The following is a 16,708-nucleotide window of genomic DNA, read 5'->3' as shown; positions in this document are numbered from 1 at the left end:
GATCTGGCGTCAAGAGCATTTTTCAAATGTTATCATAGATTCAAATGTCAATGGAACAGAGTATTTTTTAATAATTTGGTATGCAAATTTGCAAGGGGGAATAAAGCACTTGAGCAAACAAGCTTTTATAATCTTAGCATGTCTCCCTAAGGTAAATGCAGATTCCTTTTGGTGAATGCATATAAAGTAGGGTAGAACCATGTGCTTTGAATTTCAATTACTCCTTTAGTACTGTAAATGGATTTAAACATAGTGATGTCTACCTGTTAGTATATTAAAATACATGCATGCATTTATAATACAGTCACTGTGCCACATTTTTTCTCTCAGTGGAACTAATTATTTTGCTTTGTAGTATTTGAATGTATATTATGTCATTTATATGAAAATTAGAGTTTTTTGTAATATTGTGTTATGAGTATTAACTTTCTGGTTTTACATTAAATCTTTTTACATGTTATGAATAGTTGCTCCGGTTCCTTCTGAACAAAGCCAAAAGCATAATGGAGGCATGCAAGGGAAAATTTCACTCTCATTTAAAAGAATGAATAAGTCAAATGCAGCATACATAAGTGGAAAGACTCTACAATATTGCTTGAATTGTAAATTACGTGTGTAGATCTAGAACCGCTTTGATGTAGGGAAAACTGCAGTATACATTTTTTATATGTATTGATAGCATGCACTTTTTTGCCTTTATATTTGCTAAAGGACATTGACATAGGTAATTTTGTAAAAAAAAGACTTTGTGAATAATTATATGTATTAACTGGACATACTGTTAATGCACACTCTTTCAGGCATGAAGCAGTGGGGTTCAAAATGACTCAAGTGCAGTTGCCCAATCAGAACTCTGCTTTCTTGTTTACAGTAGTAAACACATCAAAACTAACCTATCTCTAGTGATTATAATGCCCTGACCTTTTTTAAAAGTAGTAAATGCTTTCCTAGGATTGGTAACCAATAATTTATGAACACATCAACTTATAGACATGTTAGTGTCAATATTTTATTCTGCAAGAATATCTTTTTACTATATGAATTATTCTCTAAATATGTCATTGTTTTGTATAATAACCCAGTAACCTTCTTGCTGCTATCCAACAACCACTAAGCAATGCATGATTAAGTGGCATGAACCTGTCACTCTAAGAAATAATTCCAAATGAGGCCTGAAGCCTAGAGGTGGGGCAGGCAATTTCTGATTGACAGTTGAGATTTTTATATAGATATAGATGTTTCAATAAAAATGGAGGGATTCATGTTTAATTCAAATTTTTTATACAGCTTTTTATGTCTGGTCTGAGGGGTGCCCTTTACAATAAAAAGGCTGAAATCCAATGATGGTGGCTGGGTGAGTAAAATTGTTAGGATATTTCATTTTGTGTATATGCTGTTTATTGATAAACTAAGAAGAATGTACAATAAAATAATTCAACCAGAATATCAATTTAATAAATAGCAGACTTTTTTTTTTGTATATTTTTGGATCTTGTCTCCAGTTCTCTAGCTTTATGAAGGAGTGTAATAGTCACAACTGAAATCTATATGTATACATTTGCACAATTAAGAATGACAAATTACTTGTAATATTGGCTATTAGACAGTTTTTATGTAAATTTTCATTTTACTTAGCTTTTGCTCAAGACCTGATTACTAGGGCTCACTTAGGAACATATGCGCTTAACTGCGCAAGTGCAGTTGCCAGTGGCTATGCTCTAACAGTAGACATTTCTAAATTATTGGTTGATTGAATGCTATTACCAACTGCACTTTAGCACCTATGTTTGTAATTTAGCCCTGATGTCTTTTTCTCTTATAGCTTTTGGTTAGTCCTTTTCTTACAAATGCTGCACAGGGGTGCAGACTAAAGACAGCTACATTGTTTTCTCTGCCAGCAAATGTCAGGATTTGGGATCATTTACTATGGGTGGCCTCAATTGCTGGAGCACTATGGAATGTGTGGTGTACCCCTTAGAGCACTTTTCCCTAAGTGCTCATGCAATCTTTAAATAAAATGTTGGTAGTCTACAATCAACTGTGACTGTGATTACACAGATGTGGTGTCTGCTGGCCTTGTAGATCTGGAAGAAAAAGATAAAGGGATTCTGTAATTTTTTTATGGTGTATGGAGATGTACATTGCAAGAAATTCATTCTACCATTTATAATTTTATTTTTGAATCAATAAATTTATTAGTTGTTGTTGTTGTTGTAATATTGTTGTGTAGGCAGCCATCTCAATGCATTGTGATCCTGTCCTTTCAGAAAGAGGAATAATAGCTTTCAAATAAGCTATTATTTCTCCTACAGGGTCATGACTTGGATGAGCTAGACTTGCAATACAGTTGTCAGGGAGCTGTTATCTTGCTACATTTCCATTATTCTGCTGATTGACTGCTGGGGGGGAAGTAGGGGGGGTGACCACTCCAGCTTGCACTGCAGCAGTAGAGAGACTGAAGTTTAGCAAGTCACATGGCTGAGAGCACCTGGGAAACTAAGAATATGTCTAGCTCCATGTCATATTTTAACACTTTTTGCTCTTTTGAAAAACTGAAAAGATGCAGGATTCTGCTGGAGGAGCACTATTAAGTGATGCATTTTGTAAAAAAAAAAAATGATTCCATGACAGAATCCCTTTTATCAGTGTTGCTTTAAGAATCTATCCCTGAAGTAGCTTGTGCATAGCTCTCTTTCCAGCATGTTGTAATGCTGCAAAAAATATAGGTAGAATGAAACTGTTATGGAATATTTATATGTAATTTAAGATGGTGGGAACAGCAAAATACTAGGGGACTGATATTAGGTGTTCCAGTTCTGGTAATATCAAGGTTTGAAGTCTTGCATGTCAGATGAAGAGTTATGCATTAGATTGAAGTGTTTAAAGCTGAGCCAAATGTGTCTAAATTTCCCATCTTTAATTAGGAGGCTGACAACAGTCAAAGGGGCATTCTAAGGCTGTCTCAGTTTACCATCCTTTTCCATAGAAACTACAGCAATATTACTGAAAATGTTACAGGCACAGAAGATCAGTGTATGATAGATTGCAGCTAATTATTATTGACATTAGAATAATGCATTGACAATAACTTCATTTCATAAGTTTCATTACTTCTGCTGGTTTAAACAATTGCCTTAGCACAAAAAAGAATTATAATTTACTTATAATGTTAAGTTTAATAACCCAAAACACTCTATCATTTGACTTTGGCAACCAGCTTAAAAGGTGCTGTTAAATATAATTAAACCCTAAATGAGATTTTCTTGCTAGGAGCTCAGTTTCTATAAAACACATTGTCAGGACAGGCTTCATTTACAATCTCGATTTTCAGTAAAGTCTAATCATAGAAAGTTTAACGAGGCCAACCATTTTGGAAAGAAAACCTAGTAGCTTGTTTGACTATGAAAATGAATGTTTCAGTGTTACAGCGGTTACACTAGCAAATGTTCACATTGTTCATGCATTAAAACTTTATATCAAATTTGCTACCTATGATTTGGCCAGCTGTCGTAAAGCCTCAAAACCTTTTTTAATTGTTATATGTTAGGCTTACATGATACTCTAGGCCAGTGTTCCTGTTAGCAGAAAACTGAACCAGCCCCAGGTACTTCTAAGTGAGCATGACTGAGCAATGGTCTTCTTCTACATCTTCATTTTTCAATGGCCCTGAGCCAGCAGATTTTTAGAGTTCGACTTTTAACTCTACTGCACATGCACCTCCGCCAAGAAGAAGGAATAAGCATGAATAATATTGCCCTGTGGTGCTCGCTCAGAAATATTCCATTTCTGGTACAGTTTTCTGGTAAGAACAGCACCAGCCTTGGGTATCAGGTATCAGGTAAGTAATTATAATCACTGGGGGGTGTCTAACATTTGGCACCCCCCCATTAATTTCACCTTAACGCCTCCTTTACAAACAGTTATATTTGAATAAAACACTGTAGATAAATATAATACAGGTAAGGGATCCATTATTCAGAAATCATTTTATATAGATTTTTCTTATTTATGGCATTTCCATTTTTCATAGTTTCCTAATTAAACAAACAACTACTAACTTGGGGTTTTATTGGAATACTAAGATAGTACCATCAACTTAATGTTAAATGTTAGTATAAATTAATGTTGATGGAAGACAATACTAACAATAAAATAATGTTTTTTTCTTTAAATAGCCTTAGGAGCCATGGCTACATTACAGGCATCCCCTGGTCCCAAACATTCCAGATATTAAAACCCATACATATACAGAAACTTGGGTGCACTGGTATTTATCTCACTAAGTGATGCCACTCTCATCATTCTTAAGTGAATGCAGGTGGTTTGAATTGTCTAATGTATGCTTGTATATAAGTTACACAGTTACTTGTAGAAAGAGTTAGAACAAAGAACTCCATAAAGCTCAAACATCTTTTATGGATACTAAATAATAAAACTGCTATTGTTAGAATGTACAGGGCCAATCACGAAAAATGTTCGGGGGGGGGAGGGGTGTAGCCATTTATATATAATGTATTATTGCCTCAGTATTGTACAATTTGTGTCTACTGCAGATGTGTCTAATAATATTTATATAAATGAGCTCTTCTTCAGCAGTGGAGGCAGCCACTTTGAATGCAAGGCCTCCTTTGCATAGTAATTAACAAGTTAATCAGATGGGGTCAAATGTCATTTAGGCTCTAGTAGGATGAAAAATAATTTTATTTGGTCAGACAAATATATGCCAGCTTTATTAAAATCAGAACTAGGAATTCAGATGGATTTCCAGCAGGTTGAACTGTATTTCAGTTCTGACAATCAGGACAGTTTTCTAATGCGTATATACATTTATCAAAGGCTTTTACGTTTTTTAAAAAAGCCAGTTTGTCAGAACTGATTAGAATGATTTTACGGTAATATCTGTCTCTTTTCTAGAGTTTAGTGAAGCATTGCATCGAAAGGCTGGTCTATGTATTGGTAAGTCATTTGTTGGTCTGAGCTGATCAGAGTGGCAACTGTCATTATCTCTTATAAAAATAAATCAATCAATGTATATAATAGAGATATCAACTGGCAGCAGTTGGAACCAAAAATTGTGGGTGTGCCTTATGGACACCAGTTAATGTGACATAACCGCACATGTGCACAGACCGCTTCTGCCACCCCGGAATGCTCACTGTTCATGCATATAGACCCATCCACAGCATTCAATACTTACTGCACATACCTGGGATATGTCCGGCAAACTTAAAATAGCATAAAGTGACAAGAAACCAGGAGGAATGGGCCCAAAACTGGGTAACTCTCAGTTAACCCAGGGGAATTGACAGCTATCTTGTAGCTATTTTGTAGGTTACTGGCCCTTTATCTGCTCATAACAACCTTAAAAGCTTAAACTATTAAACACTCAAAAGTAGATTTGTTTATAAGGCCTATATACCGTTTGTATGGGTTATCATTGGATACAAGGTTATATTATAGCCCATGCTAAACTGGGTACCCCCTACATTACAAAACATGACTCCTTCTTGACTATACTGGTTTAGAACTACAATGTGCACCTATAAATAAATCCTGAGCTTTATTTTGCTTGCTCTTTTTTCTTGCTGCTTGTGTTTTCATGTCACCTTTCTGTTGCTGAAAACTGTTGGCAGAGTAAGCGTTGGCTTCCACTGAGCTCTAACTTAGAGAGCAATTGCACAACAACAGCTTCATCCCATTTACACCAAAGAGAGAAAGACATGTGATCGTGTCATGCCAGAAAGAAGAAGTGCTTATTAAGGTATGAGAAGCCAAACAAAAAGACTAGCAATTTCTGCTCCAAACACATATGACTTCAACACTTGAATCAGGTATAAAACAGTCTTTTTTTCTTTTTTTTTACATTCTGCAAAAATAAAGCAATTTATGGGAGTCTGTACTACACAATTGCTGTTAGAAAAATACGTAAGTACTTAAGTTAATGGAGTAGTTGGCACCAAAACATTACAACATGTACCCCATATAAAAACAAGTGCACACTTTTTCTGCTCACCCTGTATGCCTATGCACCATACTGACAACTGGGCTTAAGACCACTACAATCTGCCCCATTATGCAGTCTACATCTGCTCAGTAGTAAGATCATAAATCCATATCCAAATCCCTCCACATGAAGGGGCACAAAATCTTCATCTTTATCTGGTCTGTCGTCCTTCTTGGAAAATGGCATGGCAGCAGCCACAATGAGTGATATTGCCACTGATTGCAGGGATTTTAGGATTAGGACTCTGTTGTAATCCCATTTTCCTTTACCATTTCATTAGATTTTGCCTTCCATATGTACTTCCATGTCTTGGCCAGATCTGAGGGCCTGCATTGCTCTTCCTTTGAGTTTCGAGTTCCACACTTGGTCCCATTCTTCTAATATCACACCTGTACTCCTCTCCCATGCATCTGTATAACTTGGGCACGTAAGGTCTGGATACCACTAAGAATCGTTTTCTGGTGCTCCACAGAGGTGATTCCTAAACTCATGACATCCCTAGGAAACCAAGCATTGGATATGTTTAGAGCAAAGCAATACGAATATATTTTTTATTTTCTTTATCAATATAATGTAAATATTTTAGTATTACCTTAGTGTTTACATACATATTAAAATGTATTCTCAGAAATCATGATGAGGTATCATGGGAAATACACAGAACTGAGTACTCTCACTGTGTAGGGCAGATTGGAATTTAATTTATTAAAGCAGTGATACACATTCTCATGAACTGACATAGGTATGAGCACTGATAAATGTGTCAATTCATCGAAAACTATTCTGATTGACAGGAAGAAAAGTTTTGATAAAAAATTAATTAGAATAAACTTGGTATTTCTTTTAGATTCTCCAATTCTATAACAAATGCTGACATTACACTCGTACCAAGGCACAAAATGCCATAGATTTCATCCCAATGGATGATGGAAAATGGTCTAACAACTGAACAAAAGTCATGGTGGCTCATGGTAAGCTATGCGCTAAGTCAGGTATCTGCATCAGCTCAAAGTGTCATGACCCAAAAAGGAGTATCCGGGAGCTGAAGAGGGAGGCTATATGTATCAGTGCCCATTACTAAAGTGGGATAAAAATAGGAGAAGAGATGCATAACAGCTGGACAGAGTGGTTTAGGAACAGGCAATAAGAACTGACTTTTGGTGAAAGTCAGTAGCACTTATTAGCTGAACCCTGGAACTACTGTCACTATTATGTGTGACTGCATGGCATAATAACCATTCAGCAGATTCCATAACCTTGGGGGCTGGATGACTGTGTTGTCTGCTAGATAGGATCCCCTGTCACTGCTTATGCTTTGCCTTAAGGATTTTTGCCTGGGAGCTGTGAGTGCCAGAGGATGTTGGGCCTCAAGATTTTTTTGGGAGGGAGCTGCTCTATTACATTACCCCACTGGTGTTTTGTGTTTGGCACAAGCATAATCACTCTGGAACTAGGGTAATACCAAGGCTCCCTGGGGTTAATGCATGTCTTTAAGCACTATTCATTAGAAGATGCTGGGCAGGCACATTAGGGCTCCCTGAAAACAAAGTGTGAAACTGAAAAATCACTAAAATGGCTTGTTCTTTCTTCAACAAAGCTGAATACAATAGGCTGTACAAAAGCTGACCATACACATAAGATCTGCTTGTTTGGTGAGGCTGTTGACATGTAGATGTCCAAATCAAACTCATCCAATTGTTTGTACTGTAGGCCAACAATTGGATCCTAATGGATGAGGCCCTTGCCTGACAAGGTTTTTAAACTTACCTGATAGACATCTGGTCTGTTTATCAGCAAGTCAAGGAGGCCCCATACCCAGGCAGGTAAGTGATGCACAGGAATGCTGGAATTAACAACTGCCTAGAGGAGGTAGTACTTAAAGGGCACCTACACAAGTAGCTGATTTTATATTAATAAATATTTTGTAGGCAGCTGCTATAATGCTGAAATTGTAGTGAATTTTTTAATCTAGCACACTAAACTTACATTCCTAAATAAGGACTAACAATTGCACATGTTTAATAAAATGAAAAAATTATTTATTGTCAATTTTTTTATATACTTTAATTTTGACAAATAACCTTCCTAAATCTATCTTACTTGCTTTCCCTAGCTTCATCCATACTATTGCTACATAACTCATCTTGGTAATTAAGAAATAGGCATAAGAAAAACAAATATTGTGCTATTTCGAAGAAGCAGATTGCCACTGGAGGACCTTCTTGCATACACTGGCCCGATATTTTATCAAGCAGTTTTAGCTTCACTAACTTTGCCTTGATGATGTTTAACTACAGCACCCAGCATGTTTTATCCCATGATATAATAGTTAAGTATTTTGGGAGTGGTCTAGCAAAATTCAGCAATACAAGTGCTGCTTGTGTTTTCATGTCACCTTTCTGTTGCTGAAAACTGTTGTCCTGACCAGACTTCAAAAAAATAAAGAGCCAAAATACAAGTAATTGCAGACATTTTTATCATGGAGGAAAATCATACAATTTTTAACATGCAATACATTCGTCTGTTCACTATTCTGAATGATCCTTTGTAAATTCAGATTTAGTTTACACTATCCATAGAGACAATTGCATACACAACTGCATACACAGACACTGACCGTTGAACAAATGGATGGATATTATGCAATTTGATGCAGATGGCCAGAATTAATGCATTAGTTCAGATGTTTGCATGAACAAGTGAGACTGATACGAAGTATGGAGGAGCGGCATCTTTCCTCACCACCTCTCTTGCTTATTCTATACACCCTCTCATAAAAGGGAGTAGTAGATCACAGACCATATGTTTATATTATAGAAACTACCCCCCCAAGTTTCCATGTATGCAAAGATAATCTGGCAGTAGGTCTTTAATATGGGCAGGTAAGGCTACATTTAGTAGCTTATGTAGATTTTTATTTTTTTTTCTTGCATACACAGGATACATTACAGCAACTACAATGCCTTCAGAAACAAATCACATTAAAAAAAAGTAAAAAAAAACTTACTGAACTGTCATTCTGGCCACAGACTCCAAGTAGCAATATCCTGCAGCAGTGAAGTTATCTTTATACCTCTCCATCTCAATGGCCTCCAGCCACTCTCCCACAGAGTTAAAGGATGGGAACGTTGTGAAAGTTCTTTCAATTAATGGGATGGATGTGCTGTGTGATCTAGAGAGTTTAAAAGTTATTATGACACCACAAACCTTGTAAAATCAAGTACATCAAACTCTTTCTTGAGTAATGTCCACCAATAACATTTTCTAACAGGGTAAACAAAAAAGTAAAATGACACATATGCTTTATATAAGCAGGTTCATTTATTGTACTGCTAAACTGCATATAGTAACACCCAGTCAGAAAATGGATTTTATCATTCTTCTCAAACTTAAAGGGTTGTGCTACAACCCTAACAGCGGTAAAAGTAGGGCAAAAGAGTGCCCCTTAGTGCACTACTTCCATAAGGGTGGAGCCCAGTACAGAGCACGGAATCATCAGGCACAAGGCAGCCCTCTATTTACCTCCTGCAGTACACTGTCCAATTGCAGGCCTGTGATTAAGGCATAGGGCGGGAGGGGAAGATGGCCACATGCTACTCCTCTCATGAACTGTGGCATACAAATTACAGAACACCATGCAAAAAATATATTCAGGGGGTTCCCAGTGCATACTCCATGCCCCCACTGTGCCCCAGCCCTGGTCACCACCCACCAAAAATCAATGCGGAGCCTTCTGTATTGTAGTTTCACCACTGTTCATGGACACAGGGTTCCTAAATGCATCTTGTGCTGTACTCACTGGGGGGTGCAGGTCTCTGTACTTACTTTTGAACACAGAGACCTGCACTTTGCACTCTGACCTGCACATAATAAATTGACGCATAATGTTTTGTGCAAAAAGCAAAATACATTATAGCCCAATTCGTTTGTTTAAAAAAATAGGTAAACCTTATTTTTAGTGTTTACCTTTAAGATAAAATTGATGCTAAAGCATGGATGTCAAGCTTTTGGCCCTCCAGATGTTGTAGGGAATAACTGCCAGTATTAGGGCTTTGTTCTAAACCTTCTGGTTTCTATATTAGCACTATTTTATTACCAGAGCAGGTGGAGAAGAGCCTAGTGTCAGTGAATAGAGTAATTATATCAATAAGAATAAAACACTTTCATTAAGAATCTCTCCATATTGGATAACCGATAGTCAGATGTGTAGTACACGACTATTAATCTACTAATCCAAAGAAATGAATCTCCTGGCATCGCTAAATATGCCAAGTGAATTCATCAGCAGAGTTATAGTCTTAGAAGCAGCTGCCTCTCCTGTTATTTTATGTGCTTATACGGTACAGAAGGTTTTCAGTAATTGAATTGCACCTAAAGGGGCCATACTGGGGATTTTAAGATTAGATGCTCAAGTAAAAAAGAATTAAAATAGTATTTTCACTGGTGAATGTATAAAGAAAGTGTAATGACTGGTGGCTTTTCAAAAACTATTTAAAATATGCAATGTTAAATAATATGGTCTAGCTATTGTTTTCTTTTCTACAGTAAACTATGGCACCACAGCTTATTGCTTGTGCTGATCAACTTTTTCTGCATGTGTGCATACACTGGGGTAGAACATAACATTATAATTATACCCACTAGGCGTGCAGTTCTGTTGGCATCTGTGAAGGATGCAAAGGAATGCAATATTGTAGTTTATGACTAAACTGAATTTGCCATATAAAAGCATTACAAGGGAAAAAAGATGTGCTTTCCTAGGGTGTTGGTATGCATGCAGAATGGATATAGCAAAATAAATGGGAGACTCAGGCAAACCCTGATCACTGTAAAACTGAAATATAACTTTTAACCAAATTAGAAGAAGGGCATGCTCCCCTGGTGTAATCCTTGAAAAACACTTCTTTATTAAAAATATAATGCCCTTAGAAGATTGCAGTGGTTATTTGCTCATCAAGTTCATAAAGGCCAACACGTTTCATAACTTGCTGTGACTCCTTCAGGGGCAAAAAATCATCTAAAATATAACTTTGATAAACATTTTTTAAACTTTAAATATCATTTTAGACACCTTCACGTATACAGAGTGCCATGTTGGCCAATCTGAATTATCTCTATAAAATATTAATAATTAACCAGATTGCAGACCTCAGTTTCACCATCAGGCTCTACAGAAAGGTCTACAGATGGAGCCACCAACATTTCAGCATCTCATACAAAGACTGCACAGTTCACTAATGGCTCCACCTGTAAGTTAATCGACTTCAGTCTCTGGGAAACCTTCCCATATTGATTCAGACAGAAAGGCAATAATCCCCAACAGCTAGCAATAAGAAATTGTTGTGCTGGCATCACTGTCTAGTTTCATTATTATTATATGACATCATATCAGTCAGTTATCTCATTAGTCAGCAACAATAAAAGCGTCTGTTTCATTCCTGCATAGTAACCAGTACTGAAGTAGGAAATGTGCATGACAGCACAGGGGTGGTATTCCTTTACCGTACCTACTCTTTATACATAATTAAAGTACTAGAACAGTATAGACTGACAAATGATAAAGCATAGTCTGCACAACACTGTACCAGAAATCTGCCTTATGTCACATTACTTTGTAAAAAAAAAGGTATAAAAACATTGTTCATATCAATGCCTTGTCTTCCTATCAACACTTGTGGAATTCTGATAGGATTAAGCTGACACCCTAATCAAAACACTATAAAATAAGGTTTTTTAAGAAACTTTTCTTTTTACTTTTTTTTTTCCCTTTGGAGCTCCTGTTAAATTTCAGTTTGCTCTTCTCTACACAAAATTCTGTTAGCCTGCCTGACTTGTCCCAGGTGATTTTTGGCTTATTCTGCCCATACATTATATTCTCCCTGCCCGTCTGTCCTGATGATTTTTGCTCACTCTGTCACCTTGATAATGAATTTTAACTGCCTCCTGTCACTTTCTATGCTGCTCTCTTGCATGCTGTGCTGAAGCTATAATGGCATGTGCACATGTGTTACAGTCAACTAGGACTCATTTATGTGTCTCTGTTATAATTGGCAAGCACGGTCTAAGATTGCTTTGTTAGAAATTCTAAAGACTGAACTGTACTGATCACCAGTTATATCAATTTGTCTCTTATGAGATCCTTGTCTGTCAGTGCCAGTTAACTGATACTACTATATATTGCACATTTATTTGATTTATTGGATCTTATATTTAACTTAACCATTGTTTTACCAAAGCAATAACAAAAAATAAAGGAAGAAAAAGAGAAGAAACAATAACAATAAAGAGGATTGTGATGCACATGCCAACCCTCCATATCCCATTCTGTAAAATACTGCTTCACTGTCATCATTACATCAAGAATTCTGTTTTATACATGCATGACATACACAATGTTTTGCTACCATAGCACTCCAAAATAGGCAACCAAACTTAATTACCATATAATTACTTGTCTGCTAACTCTATGTCATTCATCTTGTTGTTATCTAACCATGAATTGTCAACTACACTATAACCAAATGCCAAGGGCTGTGACAGACGCGGAGATTAGTCGGTGGGATGCGATATTGGGGAGATTAGCCGCCCGCGACTAGGAAGGGATTAGTCGCCCGCGACAAGGGAGATTTGTTGCGTGGCGACTAGTCTCCCTGTCTGCCACGGCCCTTATTAGGGTGGATATAGTCATGTCTCTCTAAAGTATGTGGCCCAAACTTGATTACAGATACAAAAATATTTAGTGATGAGAATCCTGTGGATTCATTTAAAGTACTAGATGTACTATTTCATCTCTAAACGCAGGAACAAAAAACATGGAGCCAGATCAGATGAAATTCTTATTGGAGGATTCTCTTGCATTCATTGATCACCTGCCATGCAGAGGTGCAGAACAGCTGTTTGAGCTATTGAATTGTTGCTTTCAGAATACAATCCTGATATTGCTGGAATACTGCTAAGCATGCTTTAACCTTGATTGGAGTATGCTGGATCAGTGGTTAGATCTTCTTTAAAGGGGGATATAAATCACCTATTTCACATATTTTATGTAGGAAAACATTTAAAAAAACAAATCACTCCAAAAAGATTAATATCCAAATGGAAAAGCTTAGCGAAAGTCTCATAGTCTCATAAAATTTGCCAAGATAACAATAGTAAATAGGGCCCTAGAAGTTGTATTACGACATTGCTATGGAATGGCACTTTCAATATTTCTACAGAAAATGCAGGTACTAAAATTTTAAATATTTCTGATTTCAGTGAAACTAAATAGTTACAGAGACCCTTTTCATTTTCTGCTTTAGAGTTTACAGGTTTGTCTGTCTTTAACAACAAGAAATGAAGATTATATGGTATAATGCTTGCAGGTTATTATTGTCCCCAGAAAAAAAGAATGGTTTAACTTTATATTAGGTTTAGACCCTATTGTGTAGTCCAAACAGATTATATCCATGCAATGAGATCTGTGAAACTCTTATGAATCATAAACAGGAACAAAGCCACTAATCTATTCTAATGTATTTACTTCAGATAAAACTGTAATTGACATTTCTAGGTTCATATATTACCTTTTGGAGATTTATTATCACATAGAAACAAGCTGCCATGTCTGAGGCTAGCCTGGCTCTTTTTTAAATTTATTTTTAATTGCTTTTCCGTGGGGGGAAGATGTTCCATTTGCTTTGTGCAGTGTTTCTGCAATAAGCAGGGGATTTTTTTTGTTATTAAAAACATCTTCTGCTTATTTTCTATGTCTGCCTCTCACTGACTGGGATTGTTGTGTGAGTAGGTGTTAATGTTCCTATTTTTAATTCAATGATTTGAAAATATGGTAGCATTTTGCAGTAGTTATATTTATTGCTCTCAAACAGTTATAAACAAATGGCAAATACAGATATAGTCTGCTTTGACCTTTTCTTTTCCTCCGTGAATGAAAATTTCTATCCAATAGCCCATTGGTGCTGGCAATTACACAGCTGTAATTATATTAAAACTGCTATTTTATTCTTCCATATAGGGAGCATTTAAAGATAATTATACAGCGGAGTTAGGCATTGTGTGCAATCTATACAAAAGTAAGCACTTTCACAAGAAGAGAAAGAACACTCTGGTAGAGGATTGACAGAGAATTTAGCAATTGCATCACTGAGCACTTAAACTGTACAGCATATCGTGACTGTAAAAAAGAACCGAAAATTATGTGATTTAATGTTTCAAATGCTATTATTTTCAAAACCAGTAGTGGTTTTATTTTAGGATTTATATTTTTAATATATCTGTGCCTACAATTACTAATGTAAATAATAGGCAAAAGTTACAAGGTTGTAGGTCTCCAGAAAGCAAGTTGAGGTTAATGAATATAATGCATATATGTTTTGGGTTCTTATAAAACTAGTGTTGAATGAACCAGATAAATCCCAGTGACAACAAGCTGTGTATCTTTTTTTTATTTTAGCATGTGCCCTTTTTGCAGTTTTGTTCTTTTGATTGCATCTAGATGGATGTAAAGGAAGGGAGTAAGTCACAGATAATGTAGGTGAGGAAGCAACAGTTATTCCAGCTGGGTCAAAACATTTGATTTTTAGTGCTGCTTGCTTTTTAATGTTGTATATTGTGACCCTGTGCCAGAATATTGTGTGCGGCACCCGGTAACATATAATGTAGTACTGATATATGTTTTCAAAGCCTAAGAAATGACTGTGCCCCCTTCATTGCTTCCCTGCTTTCTAGCATGAGCAAATGCTTGAGTTTGTATGCCATTGTGTTTTCCTGTGTTATATTTTTTCACTTCAAAGAAGTGCATTGAAGCATAATTATATAGAGAAAGTTTTGGTTGCTATAACATAGATCACTGAGTACTACATGCTAAATGTTTCCTTTTTTATTATATATGAAAAGTATAGTTTAGACCAGGGGTCAGGAACCTTTTTGGCTGAGAGAGCCATAAACACCACATATTTTAAAATGTAATTCCGTGAGAGCCATACAATATGTTTGGCCACGGATGCTGTGGGGCAAGGTAGGGTGGGTGCCAAGGATGCCGGATGCGATGCGGAGGAGGGCGTGGCCTGTGCTTGGTGGATAGAAGACATGTTCTAAGTCTTCTATCCACCGAGCACAGGCCATGCCCCCGTTATTTTTTTTATTAAAGATTTGGTAGCGAGTCAGATGCAGCCATCAAAAGAGCCACATCTGGCTCCCGAGCCATAGGTTCCCTACCCCTGGTTTAGACAAAGGAAAAAGAGAAGAACATGAATGGTAAAGATTTAAGGGAAGAAAAACATTAAATTATCCATATGAACCAGTAAACAAGGCTGCATTATTCAAAGGTCTAAAGGTCTAGTGACATTATGTGGCCTATTCATTAAAGTACGATTGAGTCCGAATGCAAAAAATTTGTTTTTTTCTAAGTTTTAGAACTGCGTATTTTCTACAATATTTTCATTAATTTCCATGACGTTTTCGTGAATTTGCTCTAATTTGTGCGACAAAATCGTATTTGTCACAACTAGTATGAAAGGTTTGGAATTCATTCAAGCTTCGGTATTGTGACTTTCCATTGGCCAGGTTGGAGCTGCAGAGTCCCACTGAGTATTATGGTAAGCTTCCAAAATCATGCACTGAAGGATCAAAGTCAGAAAGTTTTTTGCGCCGTTTACGATCATTCGGATACGAAAATTTCTGAACTTTTGGATCATACCACAATATTTTTGTATGACTATGATACAAATTTTTGCGCAATTAACTCACATCAGAAATTTTCGTATTTCATCAGAAATTTTTGCAATCTTACTTTTAAAAGTCCGAAATTCGAACTTTGATAAGTCAGCCCCTATGTGTAATAGGTAAACCATAGTGACCAGCCTTTCTCAAGATTGGAATCCTGGTTTCTGGGGGAATTCTGGGGGAATCATTTCATAATCTGCAGTAGAGTTTATTTCATTGAGCAACTGAGAAAGGGATAAGGCCTGAAGTTGCTTTCAAGCTCTGGCAATAAACCTCCTTGCCCCTATAAGATGTGAGTCAACACCATTTCCCTTGCTTGATTATTTTGGGAAGGGTACATAACATTTAGATCAGCTCTCCAGGAGAAAGTTAATTTTACACAGCCCCATCAGATATAAGATAAAATTGCTCTTCTGTGTTTATATCCTCTCCAGCATTTGGTAAAAAACTAGGCCATCCATGTATGGGACCTGTTGTCCAGAATGCTCAGGATCTGAGGTTTATGGATAGGGAATCTTTCGGTAATTTGGATTTTCAAACCTGAATTCTACTAAAAATAATTTAAACATTAATTAAACCCAATAGGATTGCTTTGCTTTCAATAAGAATTAATTATATTTTAGCTATGGTCAAGTACAAGGTACTGATTTATTATTACAGAGAAAAAGAAAATCATTTTTAAAAATGTGAATTTATTAAAATGGGGTCTATGGGAGATGACTTTCCTGTAATTCTGAGCTTTCTTAATAATGGGTTTTCAGATAATGGATCCCATACCTGTGTATTTGCTAATCTTGATGGGTTAAGATACCCCAAGTGATCAGAGTGATGGGTTTTGTGTTGTTACCTTAATTGCTCTGACCCATTCCACTATACTGTATGATATCCGTTAGTCTGATTCCCATTTCAACATGAATGGAAGCTTTTTGTGTTCTAGCATTGCATAACAGCAGCATTTAAGAACAGGTGGGGTCTTTTTAG

The 16,708-nt window shown here is 36.5% G+C and overlaps 1 protein-coding gene across 1 annotated transcript in view; it reads right to left on the bottom strand.

Moving 5' to 3' along the window:
• Nucleotides 1–2,587: 2,587 nt before the first annotated feature.
• LOC108645842 (ephrin type-A receptor 7) overlaps nt 2,588–16,708 on the bottom strand; it is a 66,623-nt gene continuing 52,502 nt past the window's right edge. Inside the window, exons 12-13 of the mRNA XM_031896215.1 lie at nt 9,012–9,176; nt 2,588–6,502 (exon numbers count right to left, since the gene is read on the bottom strand). Of these exons, the coding sequence (XP_031752075.1) occupies nt 6,388–6,502; nt 9,012–9,176 (280 nt within the window). The 3' untranslated portion in view covers nt 2,588–6,387. The remainder of the gene's footprint in view (nt 6,503–9,011; nt 9,177–16,708) is intronic.

The sequence above is a fragment of the Xenopus tropicalis genome, chromosome 2 (genome assembly GCF_000004195.4).
Source record: "Xenopus tropicalis strain Nigerian chromosome 2, UCB_Xtro_10.0, whole genome shotgun sequence".
NCBI lineage: Eukaryota > Metazoa > Chordata > Amphibia > Anura > Pipidae > Xenopus > Xenopus tropicalis.
Note: the sequence above shows the minus strand (reverse complement) of the source record. Positions and strands in the feature narration are given on the sequence as shown.